Here is a 21,302-nt window from a genome sequence, read left to right on the forward strand (position 1 = left end):
GGCATCCGTCGTATGGTGGAATTTGCCTGATTGACTTCAAGGCTTGGTTCAGGTGTATTTCTGTTAGCGGCATGTTGATTTCTTTTTGTTTATTTATTTTTTCCTAATATTAATTGAGTTCGATCGTGTGTAGATTCTTTGGCGGATATCTTTAGTATTAGCGTTACTTTTTCTCTGATCACTGTAGGTTGTTACGCACTGTAACTGTCACTACGCCAATTGATCGTCTTAAAAAAAAAAAGGATTCACTTTTAACTGAGGTCCTACCGACTGCGCCAGTTAAATATGCGACACTTCAGTTTAAGTTTTAAAAAAGGTTTTATTCTTTCACTTAAACTTAGCGTACATTGGTTAGTTATTTCCCCGACGATGACTGAGGTCTGATGTCTTGAACGGAATTAACTTTGGTTGAATTCTCCGACGGTGTCGCGATTGACGTTTGTCTTGAACAGAACTGTCTTGGCTTCTTAGATGTAGACTATTTATACTATGATGCTCGGTTTGGGATTCGGATTTGGATTCGGATTTGGATTCGGAGGCGTTGGCTTCGACTTCGGCTTCGGAGATGGAGTACGTGACTCGATCGATATGTCGGAAAGGCGGCTTTTGATGAAAGGCTTCCGCTGCGTATGATCGGTGTTGCATTACTTGGGGGTGGCTGAGAATAGGGCCTCTGATTGGTCAGCTAGGATGGTGTGATTCTTGAGAATCGATTAGTAATTGATCTCTGAAGAGTGGCGTGATTCTGGTGCGGCTGGATTCTAGTGCGGCATCTATTGTTTTATGTTCAACTTCCAGTTTAGGGTGTTTGTTTACATTGCCTGCAATCGGCTACGCGTGGTCCATTTCGAGCGTGAGATTGTTTATGAGGGTTCGAAGCTGAGGGTGTCGTATTGTTTATAGTATTGTGGGTGCAGGGTAATAGACATAGACAAGGGTATGCGGAGCATGGATCGATAATATTTTGTGTACAAAATTTGAAGTCTCTAGCTTTATTATTTTAATTTACGTCAAAAAATGGGATCGCTGGCCCACCGCAGCTGCGGTGGGATTTTGTGTGTTCGAATACGTGTGTTCGATTGTGTGTGTGTGTGTGTGTGTGTGTGTGACAGATCCCTCTAGTACTGGCGGTGGCGAAAAAGCATGAGAGGAAAATGAAGAGAGCAGGTAGCTAAAAATGATGCTGATCTGCTCTTCTCCTTTCCCTTTTCTGTTTTCTGTCATTTCATTGCTGGCATGTTCTTTGCGTTTGGCGTTTGTGCAAATCAGTGCGGCTGTCCAAGGGATTATAATTATTCAATTTTAAACAGTAAGTCAAAGCAAATGTATAGCAAACGGCATTTGCGTAGGCTCAATAAAGAAATATAAGACAAATATGCAGCCAAAAATAATCGTGCTAGCGGAGAAACAGTGTCGTGCAGTGAAATAGAAAAAGGTGAAGGCCGCGAAATAGGAGAGACAATCGACGAAAATGAAACAAATGGAAAGTGACACTGAAAAATTTAAAGAACTTCTTTAGAGTTTTGATTGGTAAGCTTATATGCTTTTGGTTTTTTTGTATGCCTATTATATATGTATTTTATATTTATAGATGCCATAACTGTAGATACGGGGACTGGATCAGCTGAAGTCCAGATTAGGAAGGCCCTACAGCTGCAAAAAAAAAACGTTTTTTCAAAAACAGTACCACCGCGAACAGCTTAATTAGTAAATTTAAAAACTAAAATGAAATATATAATAAAATAAAAATTTAAATATGAAATGAAATGAAGATTGATAACCTACCTCATGGGTACCCATTTCACTAGCTACTTCATGGGTACCCATTTCACTAGCTACTACGTGGGTACCCATTTCACTAGCTACTACATGGGTACTCATTTCACTAGCTACTAGACGAGTACCCATATTACTAGTTCGGGGGTAAACGATGTGGTGTCGCTGGTCCCCATGTCGTAGGACATTGCGGGTAAAAATGGAAATGATGAAAAGCATTGTTAAGGGTTAGTAAAGAAAGTACCCCTGGTCTGTTAGGGAGTGGTGATATCACCACCTCCGAACTAGTTCCCAGTACTGCTGGGATATACTATACAATACATATGTGTGTGCTCGTGTTTATAAACAATTGGGGAAATTAGTGGGAAAATGGCCATGCAAACGGATGAAAACAATCCGCAGAGAACACAGGGAGAAAAGAAAGAGAGAAACGAGCGGAAAACTACGCAAAAATGTCATTTCAAAGTAGGGGACGGGGACGGGGACTGTAATCGGGGATTGTGAGGGATAACACTTTCTTGGGACAGAAGGATGATTCCACCGCAAAAAAACACAAAGGATTCTGGCCACCGCAGACAGACAGACAGACAGACGGGACTGCATGCGAACAAAGTTATTCTGTGGCCACATTAGAGCTGCGATGTGGGCGTGGCAGCATAGGCATTAAGTGTCGCACTTAATTACATTGAAACCACATACTTCTATGCCACATAAAGCACGCCCCGCCCCTCTTCGCCCTGCAACCGACAACAAAGGACGAAAACTTTGTCCATCCGCCAAAAAGTGCAATCAGAAAGTTTTCCCCAAAGTCGGAGCCAAAGTGGGCGTAGGAGGAGGGGAGTTTCGAGGAGCTAATATCTCGGCGAAATGGGAAAACGAATCATCTTTCGATAGCGTCGATCAGTGCATAGAAGATACCCCCCTCCTACTCTCTCCACCCCTACTCTCTCCTGCCGCAGCGCTCGAGTCAGAGTTCATTGTCCTGGCAATCAATTTGAGGAGAGGAAAACTTTCAAGTCCCGGGCAAAAGTAAGCACGAGAAGGACGAGCACCACCCACAGCACTCCGTTCTCGTTCCCATTACCGTTGCTGTGTGGCCGTTTACCTATCCCCCTCTCTTCCTGTTGTGCTCCCCCACCCCCGCTCCTGCCCTGGCAAGCTTGGGCTTGCGTGCAAAATTACTTTCCTGGCCAGCACCAGGACGCGCATTTCCTGTTCCATTTTCTTCTTGTCTAACGGAGAGGTTCGTTATTAACCCGGTTCCGTTCTACACCGCTCCGCTCTCCCTTCTCCTCTTTCATGAGCTCCTTGTCTGTTGTGGTTTTTGCTTTTATTGATTGTAGATTTTCCTCCGTTTTCTAGCTCCCTCCCGGTCCATAAATTATGCAACGTCCTCAAAATCTGCTCATATGTTGTCCTGATTTACAGTCGCCCTCTGTCCGGCCGCGCAATTAAAACTTACGCTTCCGGCTGAAGGCGTTCCATTCCCTTTGATGGGCGTGGTCGCATCAATCAAATTATACCTTTGAGCAGAGCCGGGAAACTTTCCCCGGGATCTGTCTGCAGCCTCTCTCCGATTAGGCCAGACTATTAAAACGCGACCGAAAAAGTTACAAATTTAATTAAAATGAATTTAAAATTCAATGAAGGAAACTTTCCCTGACCCTCCGCCTCCGCCACGAGAGAAACTTTGCCCAGCAGCGGGCTCTCCCTCTCTCTCTCTCTCTCTCTTTCTCTCGAATCGAATGCATTTCGGACTTAATTTTCCGACGGCTGCGAGATTTGTGGGCTAATTGCAGAAGGCCAAAATGGGGCAGGAGGCAATGGGAAAGGAAGGAAAAACAAACAGGACTAAAGCAGAGCGGAAACCCAAACGAAAACGAAATTGAAAAAGAAAATTGGGAAAGAAGTAAATTAATTTCGATGTTGAAGGATTTCCCATGCCCCAACAACATGGCCCAGACACGCTCTTCCGCTCTTCCGGCTTTGGCTATGGCTCGTAAATAAACGATTAGCACACACACGCAGGTCATGTGCGTGTGTGTGTCTGTGTGTGTGTGTGGAGCCATCAAAAATGTAAGACCAAATGCAAAGAGAATCCTCCGCCCAGCCTCCTCACTGGATGGGGCTTAGAAAACTCACAGAAACGACAGATGGACAGACAGAGAGGGGGGGCAGTGGGGAGGGGACAGGGGTAGGTAGATGCCCCCCTTGAAAGATGGCACTATCAAAACTTTTTCCGAGGAAAAAGTGCCGTCTCTGCCTCTCTTCCCACCCTTTGACCCGCTGCAACGCACGATTCAATTAGCCAAAACTAATCCCATCTCCACTTTGTTTCCATTTCACTTCTTGTTTTTCCGTTTTTCCACCGTTCCATCTATCATCTATCATCCGTAAGCCGCCTCCCCGAGAACCTGGGGGCCTGGGACGTGGGCGGACGTTCGGCCGCTTGTCTCACTTAACCAAATTGCATTCATTGGACAGGACTGGGCTATTCCTTCTCCAAGGAATAGAAACCAAAAAGGAGAGAGAAATGTCGAGTGTTGGGCAAAGTTTTTGCTCCTCCGACGCCTCCGCCTCGGCAAAAGTTGGCCTCCAAACAGCAGCAAAACAACAGGCTCGAAAGGAGAGCGTCCACTAGTCCTATCTCCTACTTTATGCATATTATGTTGCCTCTCCCCTCCCCTCCCCGCCCATCTAGTGGTGCTCCATTCAGCATTTTGTTGTTTTGATGCCCGCCCGTCCGCATTGGAAAACATTTGAATATCAGTTGCAGCAGCTGCGGGCCACTCCTATCCCCAGCCCCAGCCCCTTTCAGAGCGTTGTTTTCCGACCTGGGAAAATACTTTAATTACTTTTAGTAAGGGGGGTCAGGGGGGGTCAGCAGGCATCACCTGCTCTTCTTGAACGCCTTTCCGCAATCAAATTGAAAAGTCTACAACTGCCAAAGGACGAACACAAGCTTCAATGTCCCCCCCCCCCCCCTCCCACTCTCTATGGAGTCCATCGAAATATTAACAATTTCTCAGGACTCAAAGAACGACGAAGGCTGTGCCCCCTCTCTCCCTCTTTGTTTGTGCCTCGACCGGAGACTCGTGTAAAAAAGGTAGCCATGGCTGCCACTTGCCCTGCGGCAGCATGCATGCAAAAAGGTGAAAGGTCGTTTTCCCCGTCCCCTGCCCCATCCCCAAAGGAGGAGGAAAAATTTTCAGCAATTTTCTCTTTACACCAAAGTCCACGCAACGAAGTTTGTCACGCCGGATACATCGGCAGCTGCATCGCCCCCACACGCCCCCCATTCCACGCCTCAACGACCCAAAGGATATGCATTTGCAAATTCCCGCATTTCCATAGCCACAACAGCAGGAGGCACAACATACATGCATCTCTGATCAGAATAACAAATCGAATGTCATTTTCCAGCTGCACTGATAACCTTTGACCTCAGGAGTGCGTTCGGGGGGACCTTTGGGAATAATGGAATTAGACCGAAAGGCATGTGCCGCATGTACGGAAGCCATCGGTTTTTTCAATAAACCAAACGCGCAAATCCGATTGGAATCCAGGGGAAACAAAGCCCAGCAACAAAATCTCTTGTTATTATGCCACAAAGAGTGCGTTGCACAGGGCAAAAGCAGCAGCACCAGCAGCATCAGCAAGAGGCCTCATTAATGATGATGCCACATCATTGTCGATACGGTGTGGCAGAGAGGCAATTTCCAGCCAAGAGGCAACGTAATTAAAGCACTTCTCCGCCTCCGCCCCCTGCCCTGCTTCTGCCATAAGCCTATATAAATGGCAAACGTTGTTTTGTCAACATCTTCCTCTCCCTCTGCCTCCCTCCCCCCTTGAGCCATCCACCTTCCAAGAGTATGCTAATTTCCCTGTTTGATGCAAGGACCGGGTGAATGGGGCGGCGGCGCGGGATACTTGTCGGCTTTAATATGCCAGGCAGGCAAGCTGTGGCAGGGGCAGGGGCAGACACACGTTGGGAATGCCAATGGCACACTTTCGGGAATGTCTAACACCCCCCCCCCCCCCCCTCCCCTCAGTTCCGGCAGCAGAAGCCCAGCCAACGCCTCGGTAATATTTCCATTTTATTATTTACCTTTGGCGCCACTTTGGGGCACAGTGTGCTGAAGGAAGCGGGGGAGGGGGAGGGGTGCACGACTCGATAGTTGACAATTTTCATCCATTTAGATCGGAGTCTGAGTGCCTTAAATGTGGGGCAAGCGGCAGCCATGTTGTAGGCAATTACTTTTCATATATCGGACACTTTCCCACTCTGTGTCCTTGCCCGAGAATTGATAACCGGGAGCGATAAGAGAAAAATTGATTTGCAACGAAAAAAAGAGCGGAGGGGCCAGCAGGCGGCGGAATCTAGCGGCTTACCTGCCGCAAATGGAAAACATTTATATTGGGAGATTAGCATTCAGGACTCAAGATTGAGGCCGTTCGTTGGAGGCGTAGGAGGCGGAGGAGGAACAATGCCCGCTTTTGAGAGGCAGCCAAAAATGGCATTGTAGTGGGGGGATTAGATTGGGGCCAGCGGCAGGTAGGGCACCGGAGATGGAGCTTCGGTTTCAATTTGTTGAAAAATAGAAAATTGCATAATTGAAGGATCTCCCGTAGCGGCAGGGATGGCAGGAGCCCGCCTCGTCCTGTGGCTGCGGCTGCACTGAAACTGCGGTTAGTGGCGCCTCCTGCAGTTCTCTCTCGCTCTCCCTCCATCTGTCTCTTTCTCTGTGTGTGTGCTCCATTTTGGCTTCCGCCGCCCTTTATTTTTGGCTTTTTCCCCTTTTGTTTCTGAATTGTTTGTGAAATATTGGTCAGCGGTTTCCATTCTCCTTTTTTGCTTGTGGAATATCCAGGCCTGAGCCTGGTCCTGGGCCTCCTTTGGGGGAGGGGGGGCGGTGTGTGGCGTGCAACATAAAATATTTGACAACAGTTTGCGTTCTGCATTAAATTACGTAATGTGCTGGAAAAGGAACTTCATCAAAAAGCACCCCCTCCCTCGCCCACCACCACCTCTGCCTGCCTTCTGTTACAGGCATAAATCAAGAGCAGCCTAGAGAAAGAGCGCGGAGAGAGAGATGGAGAGAGATCAGCTCAAGCTTTTCACGCATTACCGCTCAGCGGTCGTCACCCGTCATCTCGATTACTCCGTTCGCACATTTGTCTTTTCTCTGGAAGCGCTGGAAGCTCAAGGTCATCCGCCTCTCGCTCTCTCATGAAAGGCATCTAAGAACAGAACAGAACGGAACGGTACTCTGCTCATCGGCAGACGCAGATGTGTACAACAGAGAGCAGCGCATAGCAGAGGCAGTGTACCGGGAGGGTGGGGTGCAGCCTGGAAATTGTTTGTAAAATATACATAGCAAAACTATTATTTAAATTAAGTATCTCTCTATCCCACCCATTGCCCACTGTCTCGCTCGCTCTAATGAAGCGCATTTCAGCAGCAAACTTTGAACTTGAGTCAAACAATGTTCATTATTGGACAGAGACTCGACTCAATCTGCAGGAGAGAAGCCCAGAGAGGGGAGGGGGGCCCTTCCATGGCCACAGACAATGGCAAATACATGTATACACGTATACATATGTATATATGTATACATTTTTAGATGAGGCAAAAGCGTTGCCAAAGACTTTTTATTTGACTTGAAGTTTCCTTTGGTTCCTCTCTGCTCTTTCCCTCTTTCTCTCCTTCCTCATTTGCCTATTCTTTCTACTTTTATTGTTGTTCTTTTCCCCATTCCCTTCTTTGTTGCTGCTGCTGCTGCGTATTTCTTTCTTTGTTCCCCTCCCCACCTTCCTTCGTGGTCCCTCCACGTAGTGCCAGTTGTCTGCCACTACTTCATTTTTTATACCCGATACTCAAAATGAGTATTGGGGTATATTAGATTTGTGGTAAAAGTGGATGTGTGTAACGTCCAGAAGGAATCGTTTCCGACCCCATAAGGTATATACATATATTCTTGATCAGCATCAATAGCCGAGTCGATTGAGCCCTGTCTGTCTGTCCGTCCGTCCGTCTGTCCGTCTGTCCGACCCCTTCAGCGCCTAGTGCTCAAAGACTATAAGAACTAGAGCAACGATGTTTTGGATCCAGACTTCTGTGATATGTCACTGCTACAAAAATATTTCAAAACTTCGCCCCGCCCACTTCCGCCCCCACAAAGGACGAAAATCTGTGGCATCCACAATTTTAAAGATATGAGAAAACCAAAAACGTAGAATTGTAGAGAATGACCATATCTTTAAGACTGCGGAATCTGAATTGGATCGTATTATTATTATAGCCAGCATCAAGAAAACAATTTCATTTTTTCTCGCCCTGTCTCTCTCTAACACACACGTAGCATAGGCGGCTTTGCTTAGAGTAAAACATTAGCGCCTAGATCTCAGAGACTACAAAAGCTAGAGCAACCAAATTTGGTATCCACACTCCTAATATATCGGACCGAGACGAGTTTGTTTCAAAATTTCGCCACACCCCCTTCCGCCCCCGCAAAGGACGAAAATCTGGGGATATTCAAAAATCTCAGAGACTATTAAGGCTAGAGTAACCAAATTTGGTATCCGCACTCCTGTTAGATCTTACTATAAAACGTGTATCTCAAAATTTCACCCCACCCCCTTCCGCCCACACAAAGGACGAAAATCTGTTGCATCCACAATATTGCACATTCGAGAAAACTAAAAACGCAGAATCATAGATAATGACCATATCTATCAGATTGCTGAATCTGGATCAGATCAGATCATTTTTATAGCCAATAGGAACAAATCAATTTGCAGTGGCTACGCAGCGCCCGACGTCACGCTCAGACTGATTTTCTGTCTCTCTCGCACGCACTCTTTGTCGTGTCGTTTAATATTAGCGGCGTCTGCCGGAGGAGAGCCATACTGACTTAGTATCGGGTATAACCGTAGAGTTGCGGTGTCCGCAGCAACTCACAACGTTCCCCCTCGTTTTTATCATATTTTTTCCAACCATTTCTTCCCCCGCTCCCCCCTCGGTGCCCTACTATTACAAATAAAACTTCAATAAGTTTTTCTTTCCCCCTATTTCTCCCCTCGTTCGTCGGGTATTACTTTTTATGGCTGTTCTTTGACGACCCGTCGGCTGGCTCTTCGGTGGCTCTTGTCCCCCCTTAGCCCTCCCCTAATGGGTTTACTCTTCTATGTTCAATAAAAAACGATTTTAAGAATCGAAGCATCAGCCCTGGCTCTCTCCCTCTCCCGCTCTCTCACACACACCCCGTCACATATGGTGTTCTAAGAACATATTCCGCTCTCTTAATCTCCCCATCTCCACCTCTCTGTTCCCCAAAGGAAAAGACTCGACTTCAAGCGCAATTATTTCGTTTAATTGTGTTTCTGTGTCTCCTAAAGGCCCTCCGCCATCTCCAGGCTCTGTCTCTTGTTGTTCCTCCCGCTGTTCGCCTTTTTCCAGCTCTCGTCACGCTTCTCGCTCTCTAGCACTCTCTCTCTCTCCCAACTGTCATAATAACTTTAATAATTTCGTCATGTCTCCCTCAATTAAAGTCAGTTTACTGTTTTGCGGTTTAAACCCTGGCCAGAACCTCTCTCTCTCTTTCCCTCTCTCTCCTGCTCTCTCTCTCTCTGGGGATTTTGTCACTCATTAATTATTCTGAAGGTCCGCCGCGGTCTTTCTCCCTCAGTTTATGCATATTCCTTAAAGGTTAATCATTAATTTTGTTTGTTTGTTTTGATTATTTTGTCAACGGCCAGTCGGCGGGGGCCAGACATCCTCGAGAATCCCTCTCTTTCGTTCGCTCTCTTGTGGACTCCATAATTAGTAGGCCCACAGCTGGGCTCTGGCAAATCGATTTCCCCATTTGCATGCCCCACTGCTTGCCCCTTTGCCCCAGACTCGGGTTTCTTCATTGTTCTTCCCCACTCTCTCCCACTCTCTCTCTCTCTCTCTCTCTCTCTCTGTCTGGAAACAGACTGAAAATTGGAATTACACATTTTAATGGGAATTAGTTTGGCCAGAAAGTTTTCGACTCGTCGCAACTTTTTGGTTTTGGTGGCTAATGGAATTATGCAAAGCAACAAACAACAAAACTTTTTGCCTTGCTGGTGAGCCCTTTCCTGCCTCTAGTTTATAAGTAGCTCATTTTACTTGCATAATTCTACAAGTTTTTATTCATCTCATCTCTCTCTCTCTCTTTCTCTCGCTTCTGGCAATGATTCTCCAAAGACCCCGCTACCCGGTGGTTCGCTGAACCTCGAGCATGACATCGATAGCTCTCTGTCGCTCTCTCTCTCTGCTCTCCCGTGCAACATGCAGCAGCTTCAACTCTGTGACTTTATGTCTGAAATATTCGTTTGATTTTTTATTCCCACTTCATTCTGGGAGGGATGGGGCTGGGGGGTAGAGGGGACTGTGTGTGGCGGGTGGAGGGCAGAAGGAAAGTGTTCACTTGCATAAGTTTATGTTTGGACGCCGTTGATGATGATTTTAATATGGCAAAACTCTTGGCGTTGCAAAACTCTTGGAGAGTGGGGCAGAGGATGGGGCCAAAGCCAAGTTATAATGAAGGAAAAAGTTTTGGCATACCCTATACATATGCACACACACACACACACACACAGAGAGAGAGGCAGGAGAAGACTTTCCGAGAGAAGATGGAAACCCTGGCTAAATCCTTTACGAAATTGGCCAAATAACGAGCTAGAAAGGCTGTAAACACTTGCCACCCTCCCCGCCTTTTGCAGGCTGGGGCTCTGGCACACATCCAATTGATGGGAGCTGCTCTTCAGACGGGTCCCGACTTCAGCTTCTCCTGGGAAGTAGCCATCGAATGAGTGAACGGAGGAACGGAGTAGAGAGCCGTCCAATATTCAAGGAAAATGTCAAACGGAAATGAGTGAGGAAATGAAGGGAAAAACTAAAGCAGAAACAGCAGGGAGGACATCTCGCGCCAAGACATTTGGACCAAGATGAATGGCGACATTTAGACGTTGCACAGCCTTCCCGGGGTCAAAGACAGTCAGACCGCAGGCCCAGACACAGACACAGACCTAGAAAAAAGGTGAAATTAGCCAGCAGCATCTGCCGCTTCCTAGGACCTGCTCCTGCTCCAGAGACAGAGGACAGAGCCAGGGACAGTGCCCGATGAGGACAAGTGACAAGTTCCAAACAACGTTCCAGCAAAAAGCGACAAAGGAAGGCCCCACATCCGCTCCCGCTCCCCCTCTCCCTACCCCGACGGGAGGCTTGTCTGCCTCGCCACCCCAGAAGTGGAAAAAAACCCCAACTTTGTTAGATTGTTTAGTATTATAACTCTACAATTGTATTTACTATTAACGTTGTACGAAATATCGTAAGTATCGATATGAATTATCATCCGATAATTCTAGTTCTGCGAACTAGAACTACGAGAGAACGAGTGATCGGAACTGGGGTTCAATGAGCACTTTTTTGGCGGTATCGACAAGACGAGGAGGTTGAAAAGAATTAAGTAAAAATAAAATCATAATAAGCACGAAACATCCGTGGACCTTTTGCGCCAATAACTTTAAACACGGCCAAGAAAATAAATATAAAACGAGGGGGAACGTTGTGAGTTGCTGCGGAGACCGCAACTCTAAATTTATACCCGATACTAAGTCAGTACGGCTCTCCTCCGGCAGACGCCGCTAATATTAAACGACACAACAAAGAGTGCGTGCGAGAGAGACAGAAAATCAGTCTGAGCGTGACGTCGGGGGCTGCGTAGCCAGTGCAAATTTATTTGTTCCTTTTGGCTATACAAATTATCTGATCTGATACAGATTCAGCAATCTGATAGATATGGTCATTATCTATGATTCTGCGTTTTTAGTTTTCTCGAATGTGCAATATTGTGGATGCAACAGATTTTCGTCCTTTGTGGGGTCGGAAAAGGGTGGGGCGAAATTCTGAGATATACGTTTTATAGTGAGATCTAACAGAAGTGCGGATACCAAATTTGGTTACTCTAGCCTTAATAGTCTCTGAGATTTGTGGATGCCCCAGATTTTCGTCCTTTGCGGGGCGGAAGGGGGTGTGGCGAAATTTGGACACGAAACGGTCAAGGTCCGATATCACAGGAGTGTGGATACCAAATTTGGTTGCTCTGGCTCTTATAGGTTCTGAGATCCTTGAACTCATATTTTGCAATTGACAAAACCGACCATGAAACCTGTGTGTTAGAGAGAGACAGAGCGAGAAAGAATGAAATTGTTTTCTTGATTCTGGCTATAATCATTATTCGATCTGGTTCAGATTTTGCACTGTAGAAGATATGGTCATCCTCACCAATTCTGCGTTTTTGGTTTTATCGTATCTTTAAAAATGTGGATGCCACAGATTTTCGTCCTTTGTGGGGGCGGAAGTGGGCGGGGCGAAGTTTTGAAATATTTTTGTAGCAGTGACATATCACAGAAGTCTGGATCCAAAACATCGTTGCTCTAGCTCTTATAGTCTTTGAGCACTAGGCGCTGAAGGGGACGGACGGACGGACGGACGGACGGACGGACGGACGGACGGACGGACAGACGGACAGACAGACAGGGCTCAATCGACTCGGCTATTGATGCTGATCAAGAATATATATACTTTATGGGGTCGGAAACGATTCCTTCTGGACGTTACACACATCCACTTTTACCACAAATCTAATATACCCCAATACTCATTTTGAGTATCGGGTATAACGAGAGGGAACGTTGTGAGTTGCTGCGGACACCGCAACTCTACAGTTATACCCGATACTAAGTCAGTATGGCTCCCCTCCGGCAGACGCCGCTAATATTAAACGACACGACAAAGAGTGCGTGCGAGAGAGACAGAAAATAAGTCTGAGCGTGACGTCGGGCGCTGCGCGGCCACTGCAAATTGATTTCTTGCTTTTGGCTACAAAAATGATCCGATCTGATCCAGATTCAGCAATCTGATAGATATGGTCGTTATCTATGATTCTGCGTTTTTAGTTTTCTCGAATATGCAATATTGTGGATGCAACAGATTTTCGTCCTTTGTGGGGGCGGAAGGGGGTGGGGCGAAATTTTGAGATATACGTTTTATAGTGAGATCTAACAGGAGTGCGGATACTAAATTTGGTTACTCTAGCGTTAATAGTCTCTGAGATTTGTGAATATCCCCAGATTTTCGTCCTTTACGGGGGCGGAAGGGGGTGTGGCGAAATTTTGAAACAAACTCGTCTCGGTCCAATATATTAGGAATGTGGATACCAAATTTGGTTGCTCTAGCTTTTGTAGTCTCTGAGAAAAAATGAAATTGTTTTCTTGATGCTGGCTATAATAATAATACAATCCAATTCAGATTCTGCAGTCTAAAAGATATGGTCATTCTCTACGATTCTGCGTTTTTGGTTTTCTCATATCTTTAAAATTGTGGATGCCACAGATTTTCGTCCTTTGTGGGGGCGGAAGTGGGCGGGGCGAAGTTTTGAAATATTTCTGTAGCAGTGACATATCACAGAAGTCTGGATCCAAAACATCGTTGCTATAGCTCTTATAGTCTTTGAGCAATAGGCGATGAAGGGGACGGACACACCGATACTCAAAATGAGTATTGGGGTATACTAGATTTGTGGTAAAAGTGGATGTGTGTAACGTCCAGAAGGAATCGTTTCCGACCCCACAAAGTATATATATTCTTGATCAGCATCAATAGCCGAGTCGATTGAGCCCTGTCTGTCTGTCCGTCTGTACGTCCGTCCGTCTGTCCGTCTGTCCGTCCCCTTCATCGCCTAGTGCTCAAAGACTATAAGAGCTAGAGCAACGATGTTTTGGATCCAGACTTCTGTGATATGTCACTGCTACAAAAATATTTCAAAACTTCGCCCCGCCCACTTCCGCCACCACAAAGGACGAAAATCTGTGACATCCACAATTTTTAAGAAATGAGAAAACCAAAAACGTAGAATTGTAGAGAATGACCATATCTTTAAGACTGCGGAATCTGAATTGGATCGTATTATTATTATAGCCAGCATCAAGAAAACAATTTCATTTTTTCTCGTCCTGTCTCTCTCTAACACACACGTAGCATAGGCGGCTTTGCTTAGAGTAAAACATTAGCGCCTAGATCTCAGAGACTACAAAAGCTAGAGCAACCAAATTTGGTATCGACACTCCTAATATATCGGACCGAGACGAGTTTGTTTCAAAATTTCGCCACACCCCCTTCCGCCCCCGCAAAGGACGAAAATCTGGGGATATTCAAAAATCTCAGAGACTATTAAGGCTAGAGTAACCAAATTTGGTATCCGCACTCCTGTTAGATCTTACTATAAAACGTGTATCTCAAAATTTCACCCCACCCCCTTCCGCCCACACAAAGGACGAAAATCTGTTGCATCCACAATATTGCACATTCGAGAAAACTAAAAACGCAGAATCATAGATAATGACCATATCTATCAGATTGCTGAATCTGGATCAGATCAGATCATTTTTATAGCCAATAGGAACAAATCAATTTGCAGTGGCTACGCAGCGCCCGACGTCACGCTTAGACTGATTTTCTGTCTCTCTCGCACGCACTCTTTGTCGTGTCGTTTAATATTAGCGGCGTCTGCCGGAGGAGAGCCATACTGACTTAGTATCGGGTATAACTGTAGAGTTGCGGTGTCCGCAGCAACTCACAACGTTCCACTTCGTTTTTATTTGACTTTGGGGGCGGCTGCTGATGTCGGTGATGGGCCAAGGGGCTGTCCGTGCGGAGGCTGCAATATTTCTGATATGTTTCAAAGCGAAAAGATAATGGAATAAAAGGCCAGGAGAAGGCTTCTTCCGCAGGCAATCCTAATATTTCCACAACTGGGATTTTCCGGGTTTTGCGGCGGCAGAGAAAGGGTAGGGGGCAGGGGTTCAGGGGTCCCTGGAGTTGGGTTTTTATTTAAATTTTCGTACATTTGAGTTGATTTGCCGACTGGATTAGTTAAGGCTCAGTGGACAAGCGGCAGGAGCAAAAGTACACACAGATGGAAGCAGCGATAAGCGGCAGAGGTGGCACGTTGCCAGGGACTGTCTGGACTCCTGCTGAACTCCCCCTTGGGTCTGCTGGGGCTGTCGGTTGGTCCACTACTTGAACACGTGTCCCCATTGGCAGTGTCCCTGCTAATTGCCACAAATTGTTGATGTTCCTGTCTCGTGTTGCCCCTACGAGGAACGTACGGTGTTATGTTCAAACTAAATTAAAGCACTGTTCCCTCTAGAGTCCACCCACGGCCGACAGCTGCCCACGTCCCACATCCAGGATTACAGCTGCAAAAGATGATCCTGAATTTTGAACGGAAAAGCCTTGGGTTCGATCGGTGGATATGGCAATCGATATCAGGCCATCTGGATTACATGTTGCCACAATTGTTGGTGCATCCACATTAGACACAGCTGGAGCTACTGAAACACCACCCCATTGCCAGATGGAGGCACAGACAGACAGAGAGAGAGGGAGAGAGAGAATACAGCCACAAGCCGCCACAAAACATTGCAACAGTCGGGCGCCCTTTTGGCCCTACCCCCGCGCTTGCCACAGCTCCTGCCATTGCCCTTCCCCTGCTCCTCCCCCCCCCCCCCCACCTTTGCCTTTAACCCGTTGAAGACGTGCAAATTATTGCCACGGCAGAATTAGGTCAACATGGCGACGTCCCTCTACCGCTGCCACTGGCCCTTCTCCTCCCTGCCTCCCTGCCACCCAGTCGTTGCTTGTATTGTTATGGCGCTTTGTTGTTGCTAAATGAAGGGTTGCCAACCACCCACTCCCCACTCCCGCACACATTTTGCGCTTTGTTTTCCCTGCCAGTAGGAAAAATTTGCCGCGTTTCTCATTTAACATTTAAATGTGGCACTAGATGTGGAACCGAATGCGGAGGCGTTGAAACTGTCTCAGTGTTTGCTCAACGCCCATTGGAGGTGGGCGTGTCAAGATCCATTTGCATATCTGCCTTCCCACCTCCCTCCTCCATCCAGGCCATCCAGCCCTGCCATCCATTCATTCATTTATTCATCCAGCGAAACCCAGAAGATCCTTTGCTATTCTTTGCTCAAGGAACATCGAAGGAAGGCTAGGAAAACCCTTTGACATTTTCTGTTTGCCTTTTGCCACCCCCACCACCCACCACCCTTCCCCATCCTGTTCGCTGGCTGCTGGCTCTCTTCTTGTTTGCTGTACCGCAACGTAGTTCAGGGCAAGCATTTTTCGGCACGTCACAGACAATGCCTCCCCCTCAGCCGTAGCCCCCTCCCTCCGTTGTCTAGACTGCACAAAGCTGTTGGGTTTTTTTTGGGTGCAAATAATTTGCCTTTGATTCTGTTTTTGTTTTGTGGAAAATTGTTGCCATGTCCCGATTTAGTCATTCCAACTGATCCATGACGAGGCCCACGAAGCACAGAAGCTTCCACAGATCCTACTATGAATGGTGGCAAAGAGTCAATGATAATCGGGGTACCCCAGGGGTGCGAAGGGTATGAAGCCAGAGAGAAACAACGACAATGACGAGGATGATTGTTAGAGTGTGGCGGCGGTGGCAGCGGCAGCAGCAGCAACAACAATGGACATATTGTGTGGCGAAGTCAAGTGCCTGGCAAAGGCAATCACACACACACACACACAGTGGCGGCACGCATAAGATATGTATGTATTTGTATTTGTATTTGTACTACTTTCCATTGCATAACTGTAACCGAGCACTTTTCCTTTTGTGCGCTTTCCTTGGAGCAGCAGAGTCCACTTATTTGACTTTTTCCTCCGCTTCGTTTCGCACTCGAGTTTCCGGTAATGAGAGCCTTGTTGGAACACCTTCACCTCCACCCACACACACACACCTTGACAGGTGCAATTTAGTTGCTTACTCTCTCACTCTTTTGTTTTCCTTCACCTCCACCCACACACACACACCTTGACAGGTGCAATTTAGTTGCTTACTCTCTCACTCTTTTGTTTTCCGATCCGATGGAGTATTAGGAATCAATCGATGAGCAATTGGTGGCACAATGGAAACCCTGCCCGACCTGCCGACCCTCTTCATGGCCTAATAGCCTGTCAACATTGTTGCCATTATTATTATTGCATATTACACACATATTTCCATTGTAAATTGATATCGCGAAACGAGCTGCAAACGAGAGCGCAAACGGGAGAACGCATTTCGATTGCCCAAGCACTTTGGCCCCATTTCCTATCAGAGACGCATAAATATGTATATAGTAGTGTAGGTTCTGGCCGATAAGTATCTGTACAATATTCGAAACGAGTGTGTTCCATGCCAAAACTTTGTGTAAACAAAAAAACCAACGAGAGAGCGGAGAGAGATTTGTATGAAATGAGAATTGCCAGCGGAATGTTCTGATGATGCGATGTCTGTGTGGGCATGTATGTATGCATGTTTGTATGCATGTTGTGTGTACATACATTCCCGTACATTCGCCTGGCAACAAAATTCCGCAGAAGAAAAACAAAAGACAGAAGAACGAAGAATGGAAAAAGGGGAAATGAAATTGGAATTGGAATTGAAACCGAAATCGAAACCCAAGCTAAAGCATGCGCAGCCGACTTGGCGGATGACGCATCCTCCTCCTCCTCTTCCAAGAGAACGAGCGAGAGGCAATCCAGAATGAGAGAAGAAGAAGGCTGCGGTGCGGTGGGGTGGATAAACATAAAAAAATAACACATTCCCAATATTAATCCCCATAATCAATGCAAGCGCGTGGCTGCCAGCCAGAGCGATACAAAGGGGAGGAGAGGAGGGCATCAGATTCAGGGGTGACCCCGATAGCCGATAATAAATGAAGCAACCTATCGAATAGAGTAATGTGGATCATCCGTATACATTTTGCACCACTGTGGATCAGGGCTGTCTCCTCATTGGAGCAGTGGAGCCACCCCATAACAGCGAAAATGCATTATGCCAAGCCTTGCGCCCCACAGAGCACAGACCCAAGGCCCAAGGGCAGCTTCTTGGGCAGAGAGCATTGGTCATATTTCCCCACAAGGCTGCGACGGGCAGCATGCAGCAGGGAGACAGCAGTGGCGGAAAAAAGAAAAGTAAAACTAAAATTGCGCATATTTTGTGCTGGAATAACTCGGGGAAAACAAGAGGAGGAGGGGGGAGTCGTGGAGAGTGGAGCATGCAGGCGGTGGAAAACAGATGTACAAATGAGTGTGCCAAGTGGGAGAGGGGGCTGCACATGCACCCAAGCTGGCAGCAGGATTGCAAAGAAAAACAAAAAGCGGCAGATGGGGCCCCCATCCACCTCCACCTACCTCCACGAGGAGGAGGAGAAGCATTCTAAATCAGAGGCACGCTTTCAGTTGGTTTTTTGTGTGTGCGAAACATTCCCGGGATAGATGGCGAGCGCAGTTCATACCGTGCTACGCCAAGTGGCGCCCCTGCGAGTACCCCGTGTCTTGTCTGGCATCACTCACCTTGTATACGTCGCCGTAGGTGCCGGAGCCAATCTTCTGAATGAGCTCGTATTCGTCCTGCGGATTGCGCCGCGAGATGTCCGTGCTGAGGAGGTTGGCGTTGTGGTGGCTGTGCGCGGCGGCCATGTTGGGACCGAGTCGAGTCCCCCGATCGGAGTCCGAATTCGAGGCGTCGAAGCCTACCCAGCTGATGTTCTCTCTGGCTCTTCTTTTGGCCCGTTCTTTCGCGTGCTTTGCTGTGCCGTTCACTCACTTTGGTTCACTCACCCTTTCTTTGGTTTTAATTTACTGATGACTTGTGGACGCCCATCGATAGAGATCGTGCGGGCGGATTACACACACACAAACACTCCCGTACGGTCACACACACACTTTCAATTGCGTAACGTTAACTGGACTTCTTTGTCTATATATAATCCGTGTTGGATATAGACGGGAGCGAACACAGATCGAAATTAGCCCAAACTGAAATTAGCAAACACGAAATTACAAAAACAGAACGGGGTCGGATACGGGTGCGGGAAACGGCTGCGCCGGCAGCGACACTCGCGAGATTGTGACGCAGAAAATGATGGAAACAAAAACCGAATCAATCAGCCAGGAACAACTACAACAACCACAGCAGCGGCGTCAGCGGCAGCGTAGAATCAAGGAATGTCAAATCGAAAGGTATGGCAGTGGGGCAGAGCGGCCACCCAAAGCTGGGACTGGTTCCACCTTCCACTTGAAAATACCTTGCGTAGAATGATAAACGCATTTCAGCGTTTAGCAGTGGGCAAGAGAGAAAGCGTATTTTGGCGGGGGGTGGTGAGCGCCTTGCGCTTTGCGGGGGCAAGCGATCCAAAAGTCTCTCTCTTATTTTTTCTCTTCCGTATTCACTTTAATATATTGGTTATTAAACTCAGCGCTCGACCACAGGAATAGATTGCATTGCCCCATTAGGAATATGGACAGACAAGAGACGGACAGAACTGCGACGACACACGCGACAACAAAAACAAGGGCGTCGACTGACGACTGTGTTGTTGTTGTTGTTGTTCTGCCTGCTGCTTGTAAATTTGTGAGAAACGCACCCGACGCAACCACGTGACTACTGACGAGTTTTTTGTTTAATTTTTTTTTTTTGGCCGACGAAGAATTTTGCCAATTTGTCAATTTATAATAATTTCACGAACGAAAAATTTGTCGGGCAGCCCAAATGTTGTTTTTCTTCTCTCCAGTGTGACCAACTGCAGTTGTAGGCAAGACCCAAATTAATTTAAATGTTTTCCAGAACCGTATTCGTATGGACCCCCTCTAGGTCACACACCTTGCAATGAAATACTGAACTCTGAAATCGATAAGAGGATATTTCCCAGCGGATGTGTAGCACCACTAACCATACAGTATATAGATGTGCCAGTTCATACAACGAAAGCGTCACACACTGGCTAGCGCGTTCAGTACCCCAGAGTGACGTCATCATGAGAGAGAGAGAGCGCAGAGAGAACATCTTTGCATGTGTTAGTACACACGCAATATGTTTCGACAAAAATATGTGATTGTATGCTTTTTCAGATTTTTTGAACTCTCTCAGGTCTGGTTCTGTTTTGCCACCAGCATGTTTTAGTGTATGGGTGCACATGCATTCTCATGTACTTTGCGTGTGTGCGTTTAGTATTGCTGGCCGCTAGAACAGAAATTTGAGTTTGGTTCTTGTTTTGGGTCTTTTGATGAGCTGACCTACCGCCACAAAATAAATGATGAATGGGCAGGGGGTGGGGGTATGGTACACTAGGGCGCGGGAAATGAAATAAAAGCTGTTATTTGTTTGATTTATACCACAAAATATAAAATATTACAATAATATAATTACACATTTATTTCCTTATTTTAAACAGTTTGATTATAAATTATAAAAATTATGTAAGCGCCGTCGCTTCTCGACTTTATAAATAGAGGATATACCTTAAGAATGTTCATATGTATATGTATGTAACTACATACAATGTATACGTAAATACATACAGTGCCGCTCAACTGAATAGGTTCAACAATTTTCAAAAGTCAAACCGCTATATCTTTTTAACCAACTTACCGATTTATATGAAATAATTTGTTTGCATAGATTGATTCATTATTAATATAGCAAGAAAGTTTCCAGAACACGTTTTTAAAGGCTATTTATTAATTTTTTCAAAAACATTACAAACGAGGGGGAACGTTGTGAGTTACTCTACGAGTTAACTCTACGGTTATACCCGATACTAAGTCAGTATGGCTCTCCTCCGGCAGACGCCGCTAATATTAAACGACACGACAAGGAGTGCGTGCGAGAGAGACAGAAAATCAGTCTGAGCGTGACGTCTGGCGCTGCGTAGCCACTGCAAATTGATTTGTTCCTATTGGCTATAAAAATGATCTCATCTGATCCAGATTCAGCAATCTGATAGATATGGTCATTATCTATGATTCTGCGTTTTTAGTTTTCTCGAATGTGCAATATTGTGGATGCAACAGATTTTCGTCCTTTGTGTGGGCGGAAGTGGGCGGGGAGAAGTTTTGAAATATTCTTGTATATACTGTATATATAAAATATCTTATGTATATACATATGTACATAAATATTAAAGTTTATTACATTCGTATATTGCATGAGGGTTTTCAAAATTACTGTTGTCTTAATGTTGTCTTTATACTTGAATTAGAAAATTTATGGGTATTGTCCATGAGAGTATTCAAGGTGCGACCGGCATCTAAATTTTTGCTTTGCAGATTCCCGTCGGAAAGAGCGCGATTGACAATTGATTTGAAATATATGTAAAACCAATTCCATTTATATATATGCATATTTATTTAAGTATATATATGTATGTATAATTTTTCTTATATTGTATATGTATTTAGATACATCATTGTTTTAGTTATAATAAACAAAAAAGTCGAGAACCGACGGCGTTTGCATAAATTTTATAATTTATAATAAACCTGTTTAAAATAAGGAAACAAATGTGTAATTATATTATTGTGTAAGATATGAATATTAGTTTATAAGATTTGAATATTAGTTTAAGATTTACTCATCGATAGTATTATAAGA

The 21,302-nt window shown here is 45.9% G+C and overlaps 1 protein-coding gene across 4 annotated transcripts in view; it reads right to left on the bottom strand.

Annotated features, from left to right (window-relative positions):
- The window catches only part of LOC117185931 (mitogen-activated protein kinase kinase kinase kinase 5-like), a 120,833-nt gene extending 101,389 nt beyond the window's left edge, over positions 1-19,444 (bottom strand). For 2 of the 4 annotated variants that reach the window (XM_033398477.1, XM_033398476.1), the window contains exons 1-2: positions 19,297-19,439; positions 18,224-18,688 (exon numbers count right to left, since the gene is read on the bottom strand). In XM_033398477.1, the coding sequence (XP_033254368.1) occupies positions 18,224-18,349 (126 nt within the window). In that variant the 5' untranslated portion in view covers positions 18,350-18,688; positions 19,297-19,439. Of the gene's footprint in view, positions 1-18,223; positions 18,689-19,296 lie in introns of all 4 variants that reach the window. The other 2 variants (XM_033398474.1, XM_033398475.1) reach the window with 2 other exon arrangements.
- Between the last annotated feature and the right edge of the window lie 1,858 nt (positions 19,445-21,302).

The sequence above is a fragment of the Drosophila miranda genome, assembly GCF_003369915.1.
Source record: "Drosophila miranda strain MSH22 chromosome Y unlocalized genomic scaffold, D.miranda_PacBio2.1 Contig_Y2_pilon, whole genome shotgun sequence".
NCBI lineage: Eukaryota > Metazoa > Arthropoda > Insecta > Diptera > Drosophilidae > Drosophila > Drosophila miranda.